We start from the raw sequence: 25962 nt of genomic DNA on the forward strand, positions 1-25962 counted from the left end.
AGTTTTCAACATCCTCTACATTGTTGGTGTCTGTGGACTGTTTGCAGGACAGGTTAGTAAGATACTTGTCTTTATGTAGTTCAGTTGCTTACAAATTAGGGGTTTCCATGAGCAAATATTAAAAACAAAAAGACAAAGTCACAGACAAAAATGGCATTGTGAAGAATGTCAAGGATTGGAAAAAATTTACAAATGCTTTACAAATAGCAAATGTTTCTGAAAAGTTCAGCTGTGGTTTCAGCACTCTGAACATGTAGCATACAGAGGAAACTGGTTCTTCTTCATACAATACTGTGTTTACAGTCAGCTGATCAGTGGCATCTGCTTATCCTTCCTGGTACTGATGACAGTCAAAGAATCTGGGACACAAGCATGAGATTTACTCCTTACTCAATAGATGGTTAAACTGTTTATCATATTTTTTCAGGTAGTAAGTCCAGTATATCCACAGATATAAGGAATGAGGAACAACTGATTAGCTGCCGTACAATGAATTGTACTTTACAATTGAAATTATGACCAAATCAAGTATCATTAGTAAGAAATGTGTTTCATTAATGGAAGTTGCTATATGATTTTTATTACTAGTGCTTATTATAGATTCATTGTCTAATAGACTGATAGATCTTCACGGTAGCATAAAACTGCATTTGCTTTCAGAATAGCTGCTAATAATAATAATTACTCTGCTCACACACCTAAGTTATTTTAAGATAGGGGCCTTTTTGTTTGTTTGTTTATCTGTTTCTGAAGTGGCATATTTTTGTTGACTGCAGCTGTGGTATTTTTCAGGTGGTTTGTCTCACCCAGTGGGCTGTGTTCCGGGATTCTATATACTACACAATATCTGTGATCATACTTATTGTTGTAAGTAGTTCTCTTATCAGCTGTTGTGTTTCATTGCTTGAATTTTTGGAGGACTAGTCTGCTAACTATTGATAAATACTGGCCAATGATTATTTTCCTGGCTAGTTCTAGTGGCATCTGGAAGTGAGGGCTGAGCTCCACAGTGTTGTATAAATATGAAAATTTCATACAGCCCCATGGAATATGTGCCCATCAAGTCCATCTGTGTCCATTCACTTTGTACATAGGGTTTGTACAGTTCTGCAGGCTAGGAGGCTACTGTTACACAGTGCACATAGCACTCTCCTCTGACCTAGGAGACTGCTTGTTGTGGAGGTGAAAAATTTTGAGCTACACTTCTATTTTAAATAGGGAAGGTGGCACTTTCTTGCTTCTACACAGTAATTTCATTTCAGATTCTGAGTAGATTTTTCCACATAGAGCACAGGTGAGATACCACTTTGTTCATCTAGAGCGGTGTGGTAGTTCCTGAGTGTACACATTTAATGTGTTTGGTGGCAAGGCAGGGAAGAATCCACTTAGCCTGTATTTTGTAATACAAGTGGATCACTATCTATGTGTTCAGTAACAGCAGTTACATAGGGTGGAGTAAAATGTGTATAACCACATGGCCCAAGAGGAGAAGTAGAATGGCTGCCTCTTTTGCTAAAGCTAGTCTAGCTGTTAAAAGGACTCAAAAGTTAAGTATTTTTGGAATAAGTGTCTTTGCTGTCATTTGCACAGCACGTGGGTACATGTGTGCATATCTGTCTGTCCTTCACATGCTTGCACTGTTTCACTAAATAGTACTTACAGCAGCCACTGACAGAGATCCAGGCCTTGTTCACAAGGTTTGTGTTTTGTGAGGGGCACAATCCATACAGTGGAAGTTCTGGTTAGAAAGGGTCAAAACTTGATTAGGTCTGTCTAGATACTTGCTAAAGAAATTTGACTGTTTTTCAAGAGAGATCAGAGAAATGGTCAATTTACGTGTTTCCTGTTTTTTCCTCCTAGTTCATATATGATGAGAAAATAGAATGGTAAGTTGTGTTAAGTTATTCTGTACAGTCCTGTATTTGCCATGAGGCTCACCAGTAAATAGAGTTGTTGTGTAATTCACTTTCATTCTACACAGCGAGAGTATGAGCTAGATTGAACACTTAGGAAATCCTATGTATTTTCTTTGTATTTAGTTTTTATGATGGTCAGGGAAAACTAAAAGAAAATGTAAGAACCTGGAAACATTAAGGACATACATAGGCTGTATGTAAGGCCTGAAGATTCCCATGTGCAGAGAGGGTAACTAAAACTCTTCTGCTCTGATTCGGACTGTTAACATTTATGGGGGTGCCAGGTGTTCCAAAGAACACCCCAATGTGAATCCTAGTGTAAGATCATAAGCATCTGCTAACAGTGCTCTCAGAGTGCGTGGCCTCTGCTTCAGCACCGAAATGACAGAAGGCCTGGGTGTTACAGTCCACAGAGGGTAGCTGTGGTTTCAGTATGCAGCACATTCCTGAAATATATGTGTTGCATTTTGTTTGCGTGTTTATTGAAACTTGATAGTCTGCTTCCCCTCTCATTCTGCTGAGATACCATCTAATCTTAGTGCTGAGAATCCTGTGTGCGCAAATGTGACTTGTACCAGATGTTTAAGGCACACTCCTACATAAAACTTGTAAAGCATACAGCTGTTTCAATGGCTTTCTAACACTTCTTTCTGTCTTTTTGAGGTGGGAAAGCCTTGTACTCATCATTATGTATTCATTCTACATACTTATCATGAAGTAAGTACTTCTTCCTAAACCCTTTGGGTGTTAACTGACCATCATTCTTTTGGTCCTGTTTTATCTTTGGCCTCCCTGCCTGAGGGCAGTACAGCCAGTGATGTTTCTGTGTAAGATCTGTTGGTTTTTGTGCTTAACCAGTTTAATTCTAGATTTGTGCTCAGTCAGCAGCAAATACTTTCATGCATCTTTTTCATAGTGCACAGAGGTAAAGTAGCTTTCAGAAAAAGTTGAGAAAAATGTCATTTATACAAAGGTATATAAAACATCTGTGGAGTAGTCTGTAGTGTAAGGACACATCATGTCAGCTCTGACACGTATTTTGTACTCCCTGGAGAACAAGGTCTAGGACCATTAGACAGAGTGCTAAGCATGTATTTATCTTCAGACCATCTCATACCGGGTTGTATACTGACATCTTCTTCTGTTGTGTCACTGCCTCTGACAGGAGAGTCAGAGGTCTGACTGTTACTGCAAGTGTCTGTGAGTCCACCCTTCTATTGCAAGTTGCTTAGACTTACATCCCTTGGTGCCTTCCCTTCACAAATCACCCTGTTGTAACACCCTTTTCTCCTACATCAAGTCTTAGCAGAGTTCATTGACAACCCTCTTAGATCCCACCCTAGTGCTAAAATAGATGTATGCTGTCTTTAGAAGGGTGTGGTCAGCAGTCCCAGAAATGCTCAAGAACCCCCCCACAGGGAGCACAGTACTGAGAGAAACAGTGAGGTGAATTGCGAGCTGATGCAGGAGGAAGTATAGTGAGGGTCCTGGCTCCAAAGTCCACAGCTTCAGCGTTTTGCCGTCACTAAATCTGCTCTAGTGCCTTTTTGCAGTTTGCTGCGTATCATGAGAGATAGGTGCAGTCCTTGCTTTCCTGTCAGCTTGCCACTGAGTTGGACAGTCCTTTCTCTTCACTTCCTATTAGTTGTCAGAGAACATGCATCTAGGCTTTACTGCTTGCCTGCATAAGTTGTTCTCAGATGCTTAAAAGCTTGCTAAGAAAATGCAAAAATCCAACCTTTTCAGACCTCTCGTTTGCACTTTCAGGTACAACATGAGGATGCAAAATTTCTTCATGCTTAAAAGCAAGAATGTTGGAAATGGTGACACAGTCAACAATGAGCTGGAAGATGGTAATAAATGTTACGCTTCTAGTTATGACGACCCGTCCATTCCATTACTATGGAAAGGTAAGGCTGAGCAGACAGGACTTGGAGAAAGAGTAGTTCACAGGATATTCTTTTTATTTCTTTAATGCATATCAAAACAGTGTTACTATTCAGTCGTAAGCAGGGTTAACTTGATAATTCACCAGTCATGCTGCCACATTAAAAAAAAAAGATTTTTTTTTTAATAGTCTGAAAACAAGCTGCTTTGCACATTGGCAATTTTCCTCCCTTTTTATCTCCTGTTCAGTGATGAGCTACAACATTGTGAAATAAGTAAATTTTTTTTTACCAGGAAGGAGGCAATTTTCACTTCAAAAATTAGTTTGGAATGAGAAGCTTAGATGTGGATGTTGAAGGAAAAGACATGGGTAGATCAGTGGGCAAGAAGGATTACATGCTGAGTTCAGATTCTCAGACAACTGTTTTTCACATGCCTAAATAGGCTGTATACATCACCAGGCACATACGTAAAATTGAAAAATGCGGGTTCTTTGCTGTTTGTGTCTTTGTCATAAAGGAAAGAAGATGATATCCAGCTTCTGGTACTGAAAGTAAACAAAAATACCTGAGCATTTTTGGCTTTTTTTCTAAGCCTGTTTTTATCTTTGTCTTATCCCTTTTCTCTTCCATTCTTTCTTTTCTCTGTAGAGCAAAATCATTCCTACTTTCGAAGCACAAACCCTGTGTAATTTAGTGAGCACTTGGGCTGCTCTTAACAAGTGAGGTCTCCTCACTTTGTTCTTTGCAAACATCTCCCGTTCTAGGAGGCTGAGCTCATCAGCAGTGTCGGTAGCATTGGAAAGATCCTCACGTAATACCAAATAATGGCAAGCAGGAATTTAGGGCAGACTCAGAGAATCACACTCTGCTTTTAGTATTTAGGCTGGGATTTCTTCAGGGTAGATATGGGTACCTGCAGGTTTATTCAATGACAGCACACTGCAACTCTGGTCCTAGATAAGGTGTTTAGGCAATACTCATTTAAAATTATTTCTCCTAGGACATTGTAGCATAATTAAATGAAGGTGACTTTGAAATATTTTCATCTCATTTTATAATGAACTTTTGTGACCATTGAGTAAGATATAGTGAGGTCTGTCTGTTTGATGTGGATGTGTGTCCATGCAAGGGTCCATAGATGCCTCCTGTATTCAGGTGGAGACATGGGAAATGGTTAATCCAGTAAAGACCACAGATACTAGTGGGTTTTACTTTTGAGGCATTCATTGGGTTCTGATGCCATCTCGCAGCAGGCTCTGCTCTCTGGCTCTTGTGCTAAGGGGATGATAGCACAGAGTGCTTGCCTGTCCACCCATTTCCTTTTCCAGGAAATGTGTAGATTACTGAATGCTTGTGAAGAACATGCAGAAAAGAAGCAAGAAGGCTTCACTAGCAACTGTCCACAGCAGATTTCTTTTCTGATTTTCCCTCAAAGATGCACTGACATTGCAGTTTCAGTCAAATTCCCTTTGCCTTCTCCAGCACCCATTACACAAATACATGCTGCATTGGAGGAACAATTGTTCAAAGAGTATAGGTACTTTCATAGGCAAACATGCCTGGGATGAGAAAGTACAGGAAGAAGAGATTAAGGATTTGGAGTGAGCAGTGGGAGTGGAGGATGGCAGCGTTAGCCTAGCTGCTTTATGTGTCAAGATGCTGTCCTAGAAAACTGTCACATGCCTGTCTCTTGCTTCTTCCCTCCTGCTCTCTCAAAGTATGCCATGACCCATCAGTGACTCCCTCCTAGTTGACACATGCTGGCTTCACAAGCTGAGCTGCCTTTTCCCCAGCAGCAGCTTTCAGAAAGGAGCACTGCTAATAGCAAGGAGAGAACTAGGGCTGGCCTCTTAACAGCTTTCAGGATCCACCAAAAAACCTCCCTTGGCTTCATGAAGGTGTAGGTTTGACCTTAATGTGATTTTCCACTGGAGGAAAACCTGATTACTCCCCATAAATGAACAGTTGCTTTGGGTGAGGAACTTTGTTTCTAGAAAGGATAGTCTGTTGCTCAGGGTGCAGGTAAAAGGTGGGTTCACACACTGTAAAGCTCTTTTATGCTTGTAAGTTTCATTACTTTCAAGAGGTTCCTGTGGTACAATATAAAACCTTTCATCACTGAAGTTTCAGAAAGACAAAGGAGAGCTTTTCACCATTAAAAAAAAATTCCATTTGAAGGGTGAGTTCTGCACACACAGGTAAAGGCAAAGTAGATGTACTTTGTGAATACTGCTCCAATTTTCAAAGTACAAACACGTATTGCCCTTGACTTTTATTATGTTGACCCAAATTTCCACCAGGTGGCATAGTTTGACCCTTTCCTGGAACCAGAAATTTGGACAAAAGTGGGTTTCTGAGGGCCTGATCAGAGCTAAAGTCATGAAGAAGCTTTCTGTTGATTTTGACAGGGCTGTTGGTGATGAGCCTTTGATGGTGAGCAGTAAGTTTGTTGGAAAGAAAAGCTATTCCCAGTAGATTTTTTTTAAGGATTATCACAAAGGAGAAGGGCAAAAGGCTTTCTCCATTTCACATTTCTTAAAACAATTTTTAGGTGGAGTTCATACTATATAGAGCTAAGGTATGTATATTTACAGGCACAGGGAGTCAGACTGAAAATAATGAAAATAGTAAGAGCAATGTGCTGCAGTAAGTCAAAATAGCTGCAGTTACTTATATGTATATTTAGCATGAGGTATTCTACATCAGTGCTGAGTTTTTAATCATGGTACTTTTATCAAAGCTGAGTGTTTGTTCACTGTCTTCACAGGGCTCTAAGCAACAGTTTCAGAGTAACTTCATTGCTTCCATGTTTTTCATGACACTGTAAGATGAAGCATTTTGGTTAATTCTCTGGAGAAACTCACTTGGGAGCAGTTAACCTGATGAGACTGTTAATATCTGGCCTTTTTGCCATACCAACAATGCTGTCAATTATTTCTTTTTCTTCAGTTAAAATAAATGTTAAGTTGATGTGGTTGAGCCCTATTCTGTGAGGACTGATTCCTAGGAAACTTGTCTGGCTGTATATTCCTTCACAGAAAAGCTCCTATGCTTTAAGAGTCATTGGAGTGGATGTGCTCCTTATTCGCATCATCAGCCCCAGTACTCAGCAAAGTTAATTTGATTTAGATGTCGGGATGGAGAAGGATAATTGCTCCTTTACATTTAGCAAATGTAAAATTACTACTAGTTATATTCTGTATTAGAGATGTTAAGCTGCAAGCAAGACTGCAGAGTGGTTTCTTTGAGTAGGGCACATGTCTTTGTGAAACCAGAGATCTTATGTTTATGACACTTCAGGTGACCCCAGTGTACTCACTGAACCCATTTTAGTGCAACAAGGCAAGACCCTCAGATGCTGAAGGGTAAAAATTACAGATGTGTATTTGTAATAATCGATTTTTCTTGGTGAATCATTATGGAAGATGTATTTCTTGAACTGCAAATATGCTAGAAGATGCTTTAGACAGCAAAGCCTTTATTGCATGATGTGACTTAGATGCATGCATGGATCCAGTCTTCCTCCTGAAAAACAAAAATATTTCAGCACTGTAACAATGCAAAAGAGTAACAATATAGGCTTCTGTGTGTTTAGAACAGGTCCATTTTAATTCCATTGTTTGAGTTGAATGTTTTCTTAGATTTCCTTTGCTTCCTGACTGGAACCATGCACTAATTATCTTTCACTTCCACCTCCTAAATTCTCCTCCTCTTCTTAATGTAAGTAACAATGCAAAAGGGGAGGGAAAGGGGGAGGCCAAGCTAAGCAAAGCAGAAAACAAGCAGCAAAGAATTTTTTTTCCTGTACATATTATTATATGTAATAATTAATATTTATTATAGTCGTGTGTATTTCTTGCCCTGCTTTCTAACACCACATGGGTATGTCTCCTGTCTGCTGAGCCTTGCTCTGCTTGCTGTGTGTAGTCTGTAGCATTTGTGAGAATACTGGTTTGGTGGTGAGCTCCTAAAGTTCTTGCCTGTACTTGTGTTGATTCCCAATAAAATTTTGTATCTATGTGTAGAAACTTTGTTAAATTTGTAATCTTAACCGTGGTAGGGGTTCCTTTATATTAACAAAGGCTAGCATAGATATGTTCTTGACAATTGTTGTTTTTCATCATTTCAAATCTTTTCGTGTGAGAGGTACTGGTAATATTCTTTGAAGGTAAAGTGAAGATTTCCAGAAGGAGTGAGCACATTAGGGCCTTCTCGATGTGCAGCACCTTTATCCAATGGAGTAGCTTTAGAGGTTTTAGGAGTGCTGTCTACACTGCCACAGTGCAAACACTTTTAGAGAAAGAGTACAAGACCCTAGTGGGACATAAGCAAAGAAAGCTGATACTACAGCATGAGCAGCTGGGGAAAAACTGCTCCCACTAACCTGACAGTGGCTTGGTGGCTACCTTAGCAGAGTGAAGTCCCTTTCCAGCGTGTGATCTAAACAACATGCCCAGCTGATGAGGAGATTCACCAGGCTGCAGAAATATTAAAGTAAAGTAACTCATAAATTCAGGCATTCAGAAGAATATTACCCCCACCTGAGCCTGAAAAGACCTGGCTCTGCATGATGGGACGCATGGTAAGATCAATTACACTGCTAACTCTGTCCATTGTGATCATTAGTGAAGGGCATGCAGCAGTATGGCAAAAACAGTGTTATGATGGTGGATGAGATAATCTGCTCCAGTCCTCCCAAATACCGGTTCCCTGAAGCTGGATTACGGATCATGATTACGAATAAATTTGGACCACGCACCAGAATGCGGATGGCAAGCCGACTCATCATTAATGAGGTATGTTCATTAGGAGATCAGTAAATGACCATGAGCCAGAGGGGTCACCAAAGAGCTGTTTTCATAGTGATTCTGGAATTTAGATTCTCCCATGTTCCTACGGATGGGATAGAACTATGTCTTTCTCTAGCAGCTATGTGAGAACAGATTTGAAGATTGATTCCCAACTGATGATGCTGCCTGTTTTAATGGGAGGGCACTCAAAAAGGAGGGACTATCTTACCTCACTGACAGAAGATGTTTATTTCAGTGTGCGTTTGTGCATATGTGCACATTTAGATTTTAAGTGCAGCAGAAGGGTTGGTTTTGGTTATTACAAAAGTGGTCAGGTTAAAAAAAGGGTCATGAAGACAGCAACCAGAATTCTTAAGAACTGCTCTTATATTATCAACACTTCAGGACCACTTCAGAGATTCGCCTACTTCTTTAGTATTCACTGTAGTCCTCAACTCAAAATAAAAATAGACCAAAATATTTTCATGAGGGGAATTTGCCCTGGACAGTTTCAGTTCTCTCTTGATACATTGTCAGGACTGTACACTGCTTGTTCCACACCAGGCAGCTGAAGTGGCAGGGCTTGGCAAGTGAGGCTGTTTGGAACTTGAGTGAAGTACTGGGGGTGAAATCTTTGGCCTACCAACCTGGGTGCTATGAAGGCAGGATTTTATAATTTGCTCCCACAATATCAAATACAAGAGGTATTTACTCTGGCAAGTAAATAGATTTCAGTACCATAACACAGTTCATGTGTTTAGCCAGCCTTATGAATACCACACTAAAAGATAGCACCATTAATATATTTGTAACAAAAATCCAATTTAACAGTAAAATAGTGAAAGGTGTTATGGTCCGGAGTAGAAGATCAGAGAGGGCACATGGCAACAGTTGACTGTGTAATTCTTGAAGTCAATTTATTGATCAGAGAAAAATTTGTAGTGGCTGTGTGGATAGAAAGCTGATACTTGCCCTTTCAACATCTGCAAAAAATGTTCTGTGAACTTGAGCATTTTGAATCTATGGTTTTATGTATTCTCAGTTATATATTCACAAGTTTTGCAAAGTATTCAGATATGATTTTTCTCTGGTTTTCACTACAGTATGTTAATACTGCTTTCAGAAATTTTTTTGTATGTTGTGCAGTTACTTTATTTTTCAAGGCATTTCAGAGCACTTTTTAGGAATTTTGCAAGTTTGTCATGAAAAGAGAACACTTATCAACCCTGCATTACCTCATCAAATGAATTAAAAATATTTATTTTTTTAATAAAAGTAAGACATTACTGTTGCATATAACAACGCCCAGTGCGTAAATGGATATATATACTGATGTTTAAAACCTAATCCCTGTAATTGTTGTATTGTGTATTGGAACTGCAGCATGTCTGCAGGGCCAATTATGAGCTTCATGTACTGGGACAAGGGCAATAGGGATTAGTCTTGCTTTTGAAATTAAAAATAGGAAGTTTAAATTCACCTCAGTGAATGGAGATGAGAAGGAGGGAGAGGAGTTGTATCTGGGAATGAGAGTTCCTGGATAATGAGTCATTCATAAGCCAGCTCTAATTGTGCAGAAATGTCTTGAGTGTTACCACTTGATTTTGGTGTTATTGCTGGTTTGAGTGGGCACTGTTGAGTGAGAAGTGCTTTAGAATAACCACATTGATTAAAACATGATGTGGAAGAACAAATATTACAACATTCTCCATCAAGGCTTGAAAGACTCCTGCTGGTAATTTTGAAGTGGATGGTTAGTGTGGTGAAGCCTGATGCCTGATGAAGACAGGTTTGTTTTTGATTGAAAGGAAAGTTTTGAGGAGAAACTTCATGGCTTATGTGACTGGGGCTCGACAGACAGTAAAACTCAGATTTCACAAAGTAAATCCTTTCTGAACTATGGCAGTTTTTGTTTTGACACCGCAGCGTCAGCGGTTAATCCAATCTGCCAATGGCTCAAGCAAAGCACTTCAGAACAGGAGACAGGAGAATATTGAAAATGGAAACATCCCTGTGGGGAACCAAGAGGAGGAAAATGAACAGGACAATCTAACTCCATTTTCAGTGCCAGGTAAGTCTTACTTTCTGGGTGTTCATAGTACTGAAAGAGAAGATAATTTAAATACCAAACACTGGGTTGTAAGAAAGACAACATATGTGGGGAGAGAGGAGGAAAGGGATTGGTTTGACCATCTGAAAGATGGATTTGCTGACAGTAAAACTGGGCTGGAGGCTGGATGACTAAAAGCAGATCTTAGGATAGTGTTTTCCAGTCATCATAGACAGCCACGGTAGAAGTGCTGATTTGCCCAAGGTGAAGGGAAAGCGGGAAAGGGAAGTTTGTATTGAAACACTTAAGACTGACCTGATGAGCACTGCACTACAAGTAATTTTGAAGTCAACAGTTAATAATGACCTGCTGGAAATTTCTAGGCCAGAGGCACCTTGGTGTATAAATACATAATAAATTGATTCAGTGACTGTAGGGGGGGGAGGCTTCTTGCATGAAAAGGAAAAAATATTTAGGGGGAGAAAGAGTATTTAAAATTGTTAGAATAGCTGTATGCAATAGTAGTCACCTTTGGAAATTTTTTTGAAATTCTTTGGTATGAAGGGCTATGTATAACCAACCTCTTGTGCTAGTGCCCTTAGCACATTGCAGGTTGACTCTTGCCCAAATGCTTTGGAGATTAGACAGCAGAGATGAGATCAGCCCTCACAGACGTGTAGTCTGTCACATAGTTACTGTTTAACACAAGTATTGCTCAGCATGGGTAAATACCACATGCAGTGAAAAAGAAGGATTTTCCGCGTTGTATCTAGTTTCTTAGAGATCCCATTGCTTCAGTTGCTATCATTGTAGAAGAGATGTTTGTGATTGAACAAACGCTGAAGCATACTACGTGAAGACTAGATGATACTGTATGTTTTCGTGTGTTACTGTGTTCCCACAGGAGCTTCTTGCAGTCAGCAGTTACAGATTGGAGTGAGGAAGCAAACTAATTCATGGAAGATAGGCCCATTAGATGGGCTTCTGATCATTCATGAGATAGTGAAAAAAATACTTTTATTGTATGGTGAACTAACAGGATCCAAGTCAGCAATATGCTTGTGCACATGAGCAAGTTAATGACAACAGTAATAATAGTAATAATAACAACAGAAACTAATAAACAACTTCTAGAAAGGAAAAATATCTCCCCAAACCATCTAAAAATCATAGAATCCTATAATCAGTAAGGTTGGAAAAAATGTCAGAGATTATTGAGTCCAGCCATTAACCCAATGCTGCCGAGTCCATGCTAAACCATGTTACTAAGCACCTCATCTGTGCTTCTTTTGAACACTGCCGGAGACAGCGATTCCACTGCTTCCATGAGCACTCTGTTCCAAACCTTGACCACCCTTGCATGGGTTGGCAAGGAAGACTTTTAAACTGAGATGTTTTTAACAAGTTTTTGGATACAAGTTTTGATTAGGGTAGTGCAATCATTCATTTCTTCTTACGTTCCAGATGGCTTTTTTATGAATAAAACATAGATTTCAGATTAGAGCTTCCTAAGCGTGTGACATTCACAATAGACAAAATGCTCTGAACTAAATAGGGAGTTATTACGTATGTCACTGGTCGTCTTTAAATGCAGTTTTTCTGCATTTTTGAGAAAGTCTTTAAAGATAAAGTAAGGTTCAACAGGCCAGAGTGGAACCACTGGTGATGCAATTCATACTGAAGGGAGCAAAAGTTCAACATGAACTCAAGGAGCTGTGTAATAGTGATTAAGTGATTGTATAAAATCCTCATCATTACCTTCAGGTTTTGTCACTCCTGTTGTCGGGCGATGATTATCAATTGGTTGGATTCTCATTGCTCAACTCATATATTCTGAGTGAGAATTCTTTTATTTTGCTTTCAAAAGCACCACTTTAATAAGTTTGGTGAAAATGTGAGGACCCAGCATCATGCTTTGTTGTCGTTTAAGTACTGTGGCGCAATCAGTTGCCTAAAAAACTCCTGACATTTAAAACTGGCTTCAGGGAAAGGTAGTTTGCAGTTTCCCAGAATCCCCTCTGGTTTTCTTTGGTATATTTTCTGTCCAGGAATAAGGCACGTACATTTTCTAAAGATCAGAAGTTCATGTATTTTTTCAGTACTGTAAAGTGTTCTGTGAAGGATAAGCTTTCAGTTTTCAATTGGACTTTCCAATTCAACCGGTTGCGGCGTCCTAAGTAAAAAATTCACTCTAGTATTTTGGGAGCTGCAACTGCAATGGCTGTGAGTTGGCCCAACCCCTTTTTTTGTGCTGTTTTGTAGTCACATTTTCTAGCCTAGTTTGGCATTTGACTTTCTTTCTTCAACTTGCATGTTCTAGATACTTTTGCAATAACAAGTTTGTTTTTTTCCGAAACAGAAGTAAATGTAAGGGAAGTGTGAAGTTTCATCTCTGAGTGATTCACAGTAATTATTTGCCGTCTCAAAATGCATCTTTTGCATTTTTTTTCTTTTTTTTATCCTCTGCCAACAGGAGTGCTCAGCAGTAACTGTAGGCTTTAGCAAGCAGAAATAGAGAATACAGTTGTCACATGAAAACAGTCTCAAACAGTTTCAGCATATATCCCCTTTGTCATGATGCCTTTTCCTGGTCTTAAAATCAAGAGTCCAGCACGGTTAGAAGGGAAGAAGGGATTTTACCTTGGTATTTATTTTAAGGATCCTTAGGTGCACCACGTCCAGGTCAAATACACCTCGATGCCCACTGCAATGCCCACCCCCAAAAGATCTGGTATAACATTATAGGTCTTACTAATTAGCATATCTATCAAAGATTGATTCCCCACTCAGAGGCTTGAATGAGCCCCCTTCCCCAAGGAACCTTCCCCGGGATGGTTCTGTCTTAGTTTACAGAATGTGTTCTGGAGAGGACCTTGGGGTCTGGGGCACACTATCCTCTACCTACGAAGCTTCTAAAATGTTCAGTCTCCTAGCTTAACAAACAAGTCCAAGAATGTAGGCAAAAAGCATTAAGAATACAGAAGTTGTAAAAAGGTATAAAAGGGGTTTAAAAGAAAAGGCAAAAAATCATCATGGCATCAGTCAAACATCCAGAGAGATTTACTCCCGGGTGTGGGTGTGGTTGTGGTTCAGGCCCATCCTGAAACAGGAGAGGGCATGCAGTTTTTGTGGAAGCTGCGTATGATATCATTCAAAGAGCCTTTGCCTTTGGTTTCTGTGTGGGAAAAACACATTCTCTTTAAAAGAGGAATTTCTTTCTTGACCTGACCTTTAGACTATGCTGAATATCTCCCAAGAGAAAGGCTCATTTGAAGCTTTACAATTTGATTACTCTACAGTTGTTTGAAAACAGATCTTAAACTTATAAAAAAAACCCCCACAGATCAGAACAAAATAGGATGAAACTGGGCAGGCATATGTTGACAGCAAAATGGTGTGTTAAAGCCCTTGCATAGCACAATGGTCTTTTAGAGCCCAGACTCAGAAAAGCACTTCTGTGCAGCTCTTAATGGATGCTTAAACCCCTTCCATTGTCACATGTTCTGCACCCTTTAAAATACTCTGTGATCTCAGCTCCTGATCATTTCACAGGAATGAAGAACTACTTCTCTTACAGGATTGGAGCATGGATGCATTATGTAAGTCATGATGGCGTTAGCTAAAACAGGAATAATAATTCCTAGAGCTAAAACGAGATGGCAATAAAGGAGATTAGTAATCCTATCCATTTTTGTTTGGATCCAAAATAAAAAGATAGCATGTAGGATAGAACCAAAAAAAAAGTAACACTATCTATTTAAAGCATTTAAAATGTTTGTACTTGGTCAAAACAAATGTTTGTCTCAATATTCTTACTCCGGCCATGATTTTATGAAGAAACCTGGGGAAGAATGAGACAGGACAAGTTATTGTTCAGCTGATTTCACCTCAAGGAACTTCCTGCTCTTGGTGTAAAATTTTGATTTGAAGTTCCTTAGTGGGTTTCTTCTTCATTAACCTAATGTCTAATTGTCATTGAATCTTTGTAAACATATAACACCCACAACATCCTTTGGAAAGGATTATTATTTTGTGAAGAATCTTTTACTTACTTTGAACCTGGCTCCTACTTGCTTCATTTAATGTCTTCTTTTATTGGAAACATGGTCGACAAGGCAAACCCAGTGTACCTCACTTGAACACTCAGGATACTGCAGCACTTTGTTAAACAGCAAGGTTAAAACATACAAAATAAACCAGGCCAAAATCCAGCCAAGTCTAACAAGGTATGGGGAGTACCTCTGTTCAGTTACATCTTATTTTTGTTGAATGTTGTCCTGTGTTAACGTATTGTACCTCTGAGAGAAAAGCTCGTTTCTGGGTACTGGAGCAAATTCTTGTTTGTAGACCAGTTTCCACTGTACCAAAAATGTGTATTTAAGAGAAAATTATTGGTATAAGTCCAGATATACAAAGTGTGGTAAAGGCATAGGCTGCAAATAGAAATTTGAGTTGTTTGGACAGATTTCATGGTCTGGAATTTGGAACTGGTATTCTGGAAAATGAAACTTCCGAGAAGAATATCAGTAGGTTGAAAAATTGTCTGTTTTGGATGAGGATGAGAAGAAAAACCTTGGTATTTTCCACAGGAAGAAAATATTTCCAAAGGTCTGTTGCAGGAGAATTGCAATAAAAATATTTTAATATGTCAGCTGCCCACTTGGAAGGCTGTCAAAGACTGAGCCTCTTTGGATGCTGTTTTACACACTACACAGCCTTTTTCTAGTGTGATAATTCAAAGTCTCTTGCCCCCACATTTTCTAAGGGAAGTTGCAGAACTGAAGTCAGTATTAATTTTCCTAATGAGAAATTGAAAGCTATTTTCTGACAATTTTTTTAATTTTGCAACAGACATTTTTCTGTGGAAAATAATTGTGATGGAAAATTCACAATGGATCTTGTTTGTTATATCAGTTTCAGTTGTTTCTATACTGAGTACCATACTTAGGAGAAAAATTTGTAATTCACTGTTGTGTTCTGGATACTGCACGACTAGAAATTAATTAAGTTTTCAGATTGTCTAATTTACTTATATTGAAGTTTTCCAATCAGTCTGAACTCTGATGAACAGCATTTTCTAACAGAAATTTGCTTGCTGTGTGGGTTATTACAAAGCTCCTAGTGTAGAGGCATGTGTGTTGCTTTTACACTTTTTCAAGTTGAGAATTGAACTGATATTGAAAATAATATGTGGGTATAAATACATCTTTGTAAATATAAAGCTTAATTAGAACCAAGGAGACAGGTGTTTTGAAAATCATTTTAATTGGAGAAAAAACAGGTTGGTTTTTTTTGGTTGGTGGGTTAGGTAAAGAGATTTTAAAAGATTAAAAAGGAATTTAAAAACTTTAAAAATTATTAAGTGAAGCATGAAAAAAATTTGCAGCAATAATCTTTTTAGGTGAGCCTGGATGTGCCTCATTTTTCCTCTAAGTTTACCATCAACAAAAAAACCCCTGGAAAAATAGCAATCAATAGTTAACTTCAGGAAGCCTTTCTCATTTCAATTAGAGAACACCTTTCCCAGTTTTCAAGTTACCTTAAGTAAGAGATTTATATGAATTCATAAACATACAGTTATGAAAATCCTGTGTGCCAATTAGATTCATGCCTTTCAGGGATGTTACTCTGTTTTTAGATCAGTCAGCTAATCATTGCTTTGTGTAAGGAGATGCGTCTTTCACTTGGGAAGGTTTAGGTGTGTTCTGAAGTAACTAATGTATGGAGCTGAGATCTGTGCTTGACTGACACAGTTTTAAAGGGAAAACTAAGTGGAAAAGCTGTCAAATTTAGCTAACTACACCTAATGGTGTAGTTACAGACTCTACTCTTTTTCAGTTTAAACTTGAAGAAGTGTTTTCTCTGCAGCTTATTTACTGTGACATGTAATGGGCTGCCTGCACTATGTGCCTTTGGAAGTTCAGTTTCAGACTAGCTCTAGCTAGGTCCCGTGGACTAAACGCCCATTATTACTTGGAACACTTGTAATTTTGTGCCTCTGGTTCAGCTTTATACCAAGGGAATGTTTATTGGTGTGATACAAGGCTGATCTGTGTTGCAGACTAAAATAGAGTAAATTGCAAACCCAAAAATATGAAGTGGGGTCAGTCATCACATTTGCTTCAAGAGTACACTTCTGATCTAAAGGTAGACACAAATGTAGTTTCACACTTTTATATTGAGCTCCTCTCAGCATTCTTTGAGTGTTGCAAATAGGACTGTGTTTTTTCTGTAAAAAGTGCTTTCTTTAGGGCCTTAAAGAAATACTTGTTTCTTCTCAGTGCTGTGATGTATGTTGCTGTCTTTGTTCGCCAGGACACTATCTGTATGTGAAAGTAATTATTGTGAGCATAAAACATCTGGAAAGATGACTAGCCCAGGAATGTATTAAAAATTAGAAAAGAGCTCTTTGTTGTAGGGCTGCCACTTCATTTTCAGAAACATTGTAATCAAGCTCTTTTGTAATGATACCTCTCTGAAATACTTGGCATGCTTGGCTTCCAAATATCTGTGGAAACAGAAAAAATGGATGTGTGAAGTAGTGCAAACAACTTCTTGCAAAAAACCCTTAGTCTTCTTGTTTTACAGCAGAGTGATGTGAACAGAATGTAGACCAGTGGTTTTTTCTGTAATAAAGCAATATTCTTTCATTATTGTTGGGGGGGAGGGTGCAAAATACTCCTTTCCTCTGTTATATGGGTTGCTGCAGGAGCCTTTAGACCCAGGGCTCACAGGAGTGGGTGGTACCACTGTTAAAACTACTGTGCTGAGGTCTTGTAATGAGACAGAACAGCTATTTATTGAATAATGGCCTTAATGGGAATGATAATTTTCTTCCTTGCAGATGTAGTAGGGAGCTACTCAACAGTTGTAAAACAGATTGTCATGACCTATAAGCATACTTCACTTTAACCTCTTTATCATTAAATCTTTTTAATTATTATTTTTGAGTGGGTGGTCGAAACCAAAACAACGGAACAGCAGAAGAAGTACTTTGAAAAGAACTAAAAAAAAAATTATCTTCAAGCTGTGTATTGATTGTGCATTCATCTAAGCCATGTGAAATGAATAAAGTCATCAGTTTCCTGAGGAAATAAAGTCTCACTTCATTGGGGTTGCTGCTAAATGTACTTAAAGTCTTAAAAACCTGCCAAGTTACAACATAAGAGTAGACTTCTTCAGCACTGTGTGCCACACAGGTTCCATGACCCAGCATAGCAGGAGCTGAATAAAAAGGCCTGAGGCAAAACAAAGGCCAGATACACATAAGGTTTTGTATAAAAGTTTATAAAAGCTAGAAAACCAAAACACAGAAGAGCAGACAATATAGATTGTGTCAAGTACGCTGCTTTGGCCATGGTGGTTCCGAACTGTTCCAGGCTAACTGCAAGTGGCCACTCAGCTTCTCTTGTTAATCCAGCAAACCCCAGAATTACACACAGCTATTCCCCAAAGTCTCAAGCCTAGCTGCCAATGTAATGAATGCAAATGTCACTCCTACAAACCCTCTAGCTAAGCAGTTTCAACTCAAGACGTTGTGTAGGTAAAGCATCACCACTAGAGCCAGGAATTTTAATCTGACACACATCCATTCAAACTCAGCAAAGATAATGGAAAGGCAAGTCCTCCTCTACCAGTACTTAGGTTTTCCTAGAAATGAACAAGCATAGCTATGCTGGTGGTAAGGGACTATGCATTCTCAGTTAAACATTTGTTTAAGTAATTCAGGGTACTAGATAGGATCCCAGACAAGATGCATATTCCCCAGCAGAGGCTGAGTGCATTTATTCTCTCTTTGTTCTTAAGGCAAGTCTGTTTCTTTTATTTATGTTACTGAAAAGAGAAATGGCACTGCCTATGTGTAGCAGCACCAAAGTCAGTCAGATTACGCCAACACAGATCAGAATTGGATCCATAATTTTTCAGTCAGTCGTCCACTGACCCTGCCTTTGGAGTTACGTGCGGAGGATATTACTGGCCTAGACCATGCTGACTTGTTGGACTATGAACCAAGCTTAGCCACTTGAGTAGACAAAGAGTAAAAATTAACTATCTAGGAATCTTTAAATAATCCAAACTGTAACAAATTAAGCAGGACCAGGTATAAATTACCATAGGATATTTCATAGAATATTTACAGGGTTGTTAAGAAGTAAAGAGAGAAGTGAGCCAAGAAGTGTCATTTTCTGGACAGAACAGGTAAAAGATAAGTGTTTTAAAAAACATCTGTGCAGCACTATGTGTAGCCAGAGGGGAAAAGGGTCTTTCCTGTGAAATCTGTAATAGATCCTCAGTGACATGTAAGATTCTAGCATTAGAAATGACCCCGGGAGACTTCATTTTTAGTAGTAGTAGTAGTAGTTTTATGCATTAGAAGTTCCACAGCCACAAGCTATAAATGGGAATAAAGAGCAAAGCTTAGTCTAAGATTTCGTGGTGAGTTTATGACATCTCAGAATTCACAAGGAAATCTCAAGTTAGGAAGCTGTTTCATAACTCAAGCAAGAAAATTTAGTTCTAGAATATATACAAAAGTAAATGAATAAAGACTTGCATTTGGACTCATCAAATTAAATTTGACTAGTAAGTAGCCTCATAAATGATAAAAGTATTAGTGATTTTTAAATGTTTAATACGAAATTTCATTGCATCCTGGTGCAAATTGGTCCAGAAGACTGAGTTCAATTCAATTAAAAGCACTAACAAAAATTCCTGTTAAACAAATCTTAAATCCCAAAGTCTTTGCTGAAAGAAAATTACTGGTGAAATTGATAGGAGCTGGATATTAACTGTTCTTTCTAATGTAGCTCAGTAACTTCACTGGAGGATGTGCCAGATAATTTTCTTCAGTGTGATCAATGACAGCATATTTTAGTAGATCTCAAGCATAGCATTATGAGTTAATGATGGAAACCCCTACTTAATTCTAGCATAATTCTAGCATAATTCTAACGTAATGTAAGGAAAGCCCAAGCCAAAGTGGCCATGATGTTGGCTGGGGTACTTTCACTTAGCCTGATAGATAAATTTGTTATCCTACTTGAAGGATACGGCATGAACTGTATTAATAGTACCCCATTTATGTATGGCCCAGTTATAAATAATTCTGTTTTATATCTTGAGATTACATTTGCAATGCTGTAAATTAAAAAAAAATGACAAGGTGTGTACCTGTCTTCAGCGATGGCAGTTCTCGCATATTTCTCACCAGCTGATTTTGGAGAGCTGTACAAGGGAAGTCACTACATTGTTTCCTTTTCCAGAAGTTTTCTTTTACCATCTCAAGGTGGTGCTGTATGCAGATGGAGAGACTTAACAAATCTAGATCTTCTAAGTAAACTTCTGCCCAAGTTAGAACAATGAGGCATGTGAAAAACAATTGCCATGTTCATAGGTTGGGTCTTGTGCTTCTGTTTTCTGCTGTACAGAATGTACAAGTTATTTTCACCACTTGGATTTTGATATTCCTATTCAGGTGAGGGGGTGGGGTTTTTTTGGTTGGTTGGTTTTGTTGTGGGAGTTTTTTTTAAATACTGGATCAGTAGTAACACATTTGAAAGAGCAACAAACCTGATTTAATTTTGGTTTTAAAATCAGCTGTGATTTTAAATCATTGTAATTCTTCCCTGGATTTTCATAGACCTTGGCAGGCTTAAGCATAAGAAGATTCTGGATGTGCATGCTGAACTGGGCTGAAAGTGACAAGGCCAGTATAGTTGAAAGGTACACTGGAAAATGAGCTGGCATGCACGATTGTAAGCATCCTTCTGGGATCATCTGCTCTGCTCAAACTGGTGTAACTGAGCCTGGGATAGTGATGGGAAAACTTAACTGTTTCTTTCCTTTGTCCTGCAGATGGAAAAATGAACAAAATTAAATGGCTTTTGACATGGCCATTGATATTTGTGCTCTTTACCACAATTCCAAACTGCAGCAAACCACGCTGGGAGAAGTGCTTTATGCTGACATTCATCTTGTCCACTCTCTGGATTGCCTTGTTCTCCTACTTCATGGTGTGGATGGTAAGTGTATGTACCAGGACTTGGTACTGAGTGAAATGTGCATCTCAAAGTATGTAAAAATCTTCTGTGCATTTGTTAAAGAAAGCCATGTAATTGTAGGGCAGTCTCTTCAGCTCGTACTGTAATTATTATAATTTTAGCTTTCTGCTGCCTTTTTTCTGCAGGAATAATTGGGTCTTTACTGTATAGGGCCCGATACAGTACAGGAAGGTACTGGAGAACATCTCTACTTTCCTCAAATGCCTGTCAGGCACCTCTTTATGTTTCCTCTCATGAAGGATTGTGTTTTCTATATACATTTTGCAACTTTCTGTATAATTCTCGCATTATAAAACAATTCTCTAACATAGACTGTGTATAAGAAATTCATATGCCAGCCAAAGCCACACATTTATATGATATGTCATACTCTGTACCTTGGTTCCATATGTAGCTATCCCTTTCACAAATGAGAGAGGTGCTCATTAAGGCTGCAACACATACTGCTTTAAGAGGCAGCTGGACTGTAGTACCTTGTTACCAGTCTCAGCAGGAGAATCATGCCCCCTTCTATTTCTAGGTCTCTGCTTGCCCCTGAAGATGAGGTTTGTCAGTGAGTTCCTAAAATACAGCTATTCTTTAGTGAAGGGTCCGATTTTCCTCATGTGATCAACTATCAAACTATTTCAAGAAAACAACACATAGCCTAGAAGACTTCCATCTTTAGCAGTCTCAGCAGGGAAGCAGCTGTCTGTCCCTGGTTCAGTCTCCTCTCTCTCACAAGCCTATTTCCTTTTAAGCTGCCTTTTCTTGATGTTTTTTCAGCCCTCTTTCGATGTTCCAGCTAAATACAGTTCCCTGTCCTTTCTAAGAGCTCTGCTGCAATCTTCAGTGATTCCCTAAGCTGTTTTAAAGCTGCATCTGGAATATCAGACGTGCTCACTCGGGATTATATTAGAAGTCATGCAAGAAACTAGTTCCTTCTTCATGTGTTAGGTTACAATAAGTTCTTTCTATCTCTGCCACTATATTACAATATAATACTGGTTGCAGCTCTTTTGAGAATAGAACCAGTGAGAAACCTGCCATTCGTGGAACCCAAAAATACCCCAAGCCCACACACTGGATTATGTCTCCTTAAAACATCAGTATGTCATGTAGAATAACAGGAAATTGAGTTTTGTTTGTTCATAGAATGTTGAATAATAAGACCCAAAGTCCTTTTCCTTTGCACAGCATTGGTTTTAGGCTGGTTTTTCCACAAGTACTTAATTTGCAGAAATGGATGAGTATTCTGAGTCTGTTCCTGTTGGGGTCCACACCAGAAATCAAAGTTAAGAGTATGCTGCAGCTGTATTGGAATGAGGAGACTTTCTAAATAGGATGAGTTAATCTACCTTCCTCCTTGTTCAGGTGACTGTGATTGGATACACCCTTGGGATACCAGATGTGATCATGGGCATTACTTTCCTGGCTGCAGGAACAAGCGTCCCAGACTGCATGGCCAGCTTAATAGTAGCAAGACAAGGTACTGTGTCTGCTGAAGCATAACTGCAGTCTTACAGTGTGCTCTGTGATTTGCTTCCTCCATACACACAAATTGTCAATGCAATTTTATCATTTTATTTTTATTTTTAGTGTTTCAGCACCTCATTAAAAGCCAAAACACTTTGCTAATATTGTGAACCAAAAACCTATCTTTTGCTTATTGGGACTGGGCATTCTAGCATTCTAGAAGGTACATCAACACTCAGATATCCCATGCATGGTATGTATCAGTGAGGGTAAAAAGACAAAAGTTGCAGACAAAACTAGAATATCAGCTATTAAAAACGACATTGAAGAATATATACTGACCAGCACTTCTCCATGTAAAGCTTGTACTGATTTCTAGAAGACCTCTCAAACCCAAGGAAGTGCAGTGTTTTAAGAGAATCTGGTAGAAGTGATGTTGCTCCAGGCAGAGTTCTCATCCAAATGCAGGCCTCTTTCCCATTGGAACATAGGAATAACTGCACTGCACAGAGTTTTGGGTTACTGACAGCTACATCCTCCTCAGCTGTCCATTTGAAATTGTCAAAGGCTTTCTAATTTATCTTTAAATTTTGATAAAGTTTCTTTATGTTTCTTTTTTACTTGTAAAATGCTGGTAGCAACATCTCTTCCAGTTGTTGAAAAACATTAAAGCTGGCAGTGTGTTCCTCTGTACAGTAGTAGATTAAGAAAAGGACCTAATTTTATTCTTTTCCACTATTTCAATTCCCACAGCCTTTTTTTTTTGTCAGATAGTGACATCTCCAGCACACATCTTTGGACAAACAACAAGGGCTTTGCCGTGATAAATTAGGTACTCAAAAGCCCCACCTTTGTAATTTGAAATAGGAGTAGTGCTGTTAAATATTGCTTGCTTGAAATGTGTTACATATTTAAAGTATATAATTTTCCATGTTGGCATTATTTATTGTGTGCAAAATATTCTCACAAAAACAGTACAAAAAAGTCTTCAGAATTATTATGGAACCACCTTTCCACTAAATTAATTTTGCATGTGTTACGGAAATTATCTCCCTACCTCAGATACTCTGGGCAGTTCAGGGGGGATTGGATCAATGCAGATCATTCCCCTCCAGTACACAGAATAATGGCTGTATACTTTGATTTTATCAAAGAGTTGTTTTTGGTTTTTTTTTCTCTGCAGGCCTCGGTGACATGGCAGTATCCAACACAGTAGGGAGCAATGTCTTTGACATTCTGGTGGGACTTGGCGTTCCATGGGGTTTGCAGACCATAGCGATTGATTATGGATCAACTGTATGTATACATGACAAATCTTTAATTTGCACTTCTATTTTTTAAAAATCCTAAAAAGAAAGCATGCAAATAAAACAAGTTTAAAAGAAAAACCAACCTGTTGAGCATGTTATTAGTTGCTAAATAAGGTGTTACTTCTTTGCCAAGGAACCCAATGTTAAGGAAGCAATTCGTGTTCCACAAGCTGCAATTAATTTCCAGTTGGTCAACTGGAGTACATTACACTGTGTAGCAAAAAAATACTGCCATGGATGGAGCCATTGTCATGGCTCTATAATTTTCTTACTACGCAACTTCCAGTAAACCTGTCTATATGTACCTTAGTATTTTTGTCACTAAGATCAGAATAACAGCATGTCTCTCTTCTGAGGATTTTTAACATAAAATCCATTATAAATGCTCACTTCTTTTTTAATGGAGATGGGATTGCTTTGCATTCGGATTGATTCCTTGATCTTCCTGTTCTTCATTAGGATACATCTATTAAGCATTTGCATAGTTTAATGTATATGAGGCACTATTCAAAGCAGAAGGTGGACTTCAAATCAGTAAATTGATTTTTCATCTCCAAAGCACAGTTATATGGTCAGCATTTTAAAAGTCTTTTCTGATTTCCACAGGTTAAAATAAACAGCAAAGGATTGGTTTATTCAGTTGCACTTTTGCTAGGATCAGTGGCACTTACCGTAAGTATTAGAGCATCTACAAGTATTCCAATTTGAAAATACTTACTAGGTATTTACATGTTACAGAAAGATAAAATAGAAATATTTAGCATTGATTCTTGTGAAGTACCATTCTTCTAACAATGCCACCAGTTGAAGAGCTACCATTGTCCTCAGTGAGGACTGAAATCTGGCATTTGGTGTAAGAGATGCTGGATATGTGTAGGTCTAATGGATTTCAGTGGCAGTGTTTAAATTGTTGAATGCAACAGTACTTCTGTGGTCCTGTGTCCATACCCCAGGCCTGTCTCTACTTTGTGCTGAGAGAAGACCTGGTGTGCTTAATCACCCTTTGCCTTTGTCTCTGATTTCCAAAACCAGCCTGGACTAATCAAGTGCTGTAGCCTAAACCCTTAATGAAGACTAGTCTGAGGACTGTGAACCCCAGGACTTGGAATAGACATGCTAAATGTCACTCAGCATAAGACACCCTTGTAACACATGACTTCCTAAGGTGAAACAATAATTCTGTTTGAAAAGTCAATTTTGCTGGTACTTAAGGTCTGATCCTTCTTGACTCCCAGGGAATGCTCTGTAGGAAGAATCAAATCAGGTATAAGGAATCAAAAAGGTATAAAAATATCCACTTATACTAATGTCTTTCACTGACTGCTTGTGGAGGCTTTGTAGAGGAGGGGGTCACCACTGGAGATTTCACACTGTTGCATGACTAGGTCTTACAAAGCTTCACATCACCTGTGCATGACTTAAGTGATAGAATGACCAGGGCTGTTCACTCTGCTACTAACTTCCTAATGTATCTGATCTATAAGGTGTGAGAGCGTGTTCCTTCCTTTTCTTATCCCCAGCCTGCCATACTGCACAGTGCCTGTGGAACAACACAGATGTTCTGTAGACATTTGTATCTGGTGTTGCTGCATGGATATTTTTTATCAGCACTTTGGGGGGAAAATGGGAGGATTATGCAGATGTGTTACTGTGCTTTTCTTCATGCTTTTCTGAAAAGAGTCTTTTCATAGCAGAAGCCAGATCACCTGAGTTTGAGGCATCTATTACTGTCTCATTTGTTCTGTTGAGTATCCTGATTTGCACAGACCCTCCCAGCAAGCAAGTGGAGAGTTTTGAGCAAAATAAGTAATAATTCAGAGGAACTTAACACCATGGAAAATAGATGCCTTCATGGGGACTTCATTGCTTTTCTACCTGTAACTTGTAACTCCCTTTAGTTCTGGAGCTCAGCAAATCAGCAAGGAAAGCACCTCTTCAGAAGCTGTTGAAAGAATGGGCATTAGGTGTACTACTGTGACATAAGGGATCTGGAGGAGAACACTTGAGGGAGGACATTCATTTAGTTTAGTTCATAAAATATTTTGTGAAACAGTCATAGGACAGCTGAGAGTCAGAACAGGGTCAACAACATATGTTGCCTTTCTGATCTATAAAATACTGAGAATATATTTTTGTCTTCCTACAAGATCTCTAATTCAAAATACTCTCATTTTTAGCTTATAATGGTTGTTTCCAAAAGTGTCCTTCAGAGCTTAATTAACTGACACTCTGTTTGCTTGCAGGTGTTTGGAATCCATATAAATAAGTGGAAACTTGACAGGAAATTAGGCATCTACGTGTTGCTTCTTTATGCTGTTTTCCTGTGTTTATCTATAATGATAGAGTTCAATGTCTTCACCTTTGTCAACTTCCCTATGTGCCGAGAAGAACTTTAATCCACAACAAGGAGAGAGACTGAAATTCTTCTGATTACACATGCTGTAAATCACAGGAGGCATTTCACATTTCTACCTTCTTTCCATCAGTAATT

The 25962-nt window shown here is 38.7% G+C and overlaps 1 protein-coding gene across 1 annotated transcript in view; it reads left to right on the plus strand.

The window, feature by feature from the left end:
• Positions 1 to 25962, plus strand: part of SLC24A4 (solute carrier family 24 member 4) — a 99563-nt gene that overhangs the window by 67463 nt on the left and 6138 nt on the right. The window contains 12 exon segments of the mRNA XM_008629716.2: positions 1 to 52; positions 793 to 867; positions 1861 to 1886; positions 2580 to 2633; positions 3684 to 3826; positions 8432 to 8601; positions 10522 to 10666; positions 20501 to 20667; positions 22060 to 22174; positions 23345 to 23457; positions 24078 to 24143; positions 25715 to 25962. The exon segment at positions 1 to 52 is cut by the window's left edge and continues 18 nt beyond it; the exon segment at positions 25715 to 25962 is cut by the window's right edge and continues 6138 nt beyond it. Coding sequence (XP_008627938.1) covers positions 1 to 52; positions 793 to 867; positions 1861 to 1886; positions 2580 to 2633; positions 3684 to 3826; positions 8432 to 8601; positions 10522 to 10666; positions 20501 to 20667; positions 22060 to 22174; positions 23345 to 23457; positions 24078 to 24143; positions 25715 to 25867 — 1279 coding nt within the window. The 3' untranslated portion in view covers positions 25868 to 25962.

The sequence above is a fragment of the Corvus brachyrhynchos genome, unplaced genomic scaffold (assembly GCF_000691975.1).
Source record: "Corvus brachyrhynchos isolate BGI_N302 unplaced genomic scaffold, ASM69197v1 scaffold1, whole genome shotgun sequence".
Classification (NCBI taxonomy): Eukaryota; Metazoa; Chordata; class Aves; order Passeriformes; family Corvidae; genus Corvus; species Corvus brachyrhynchos.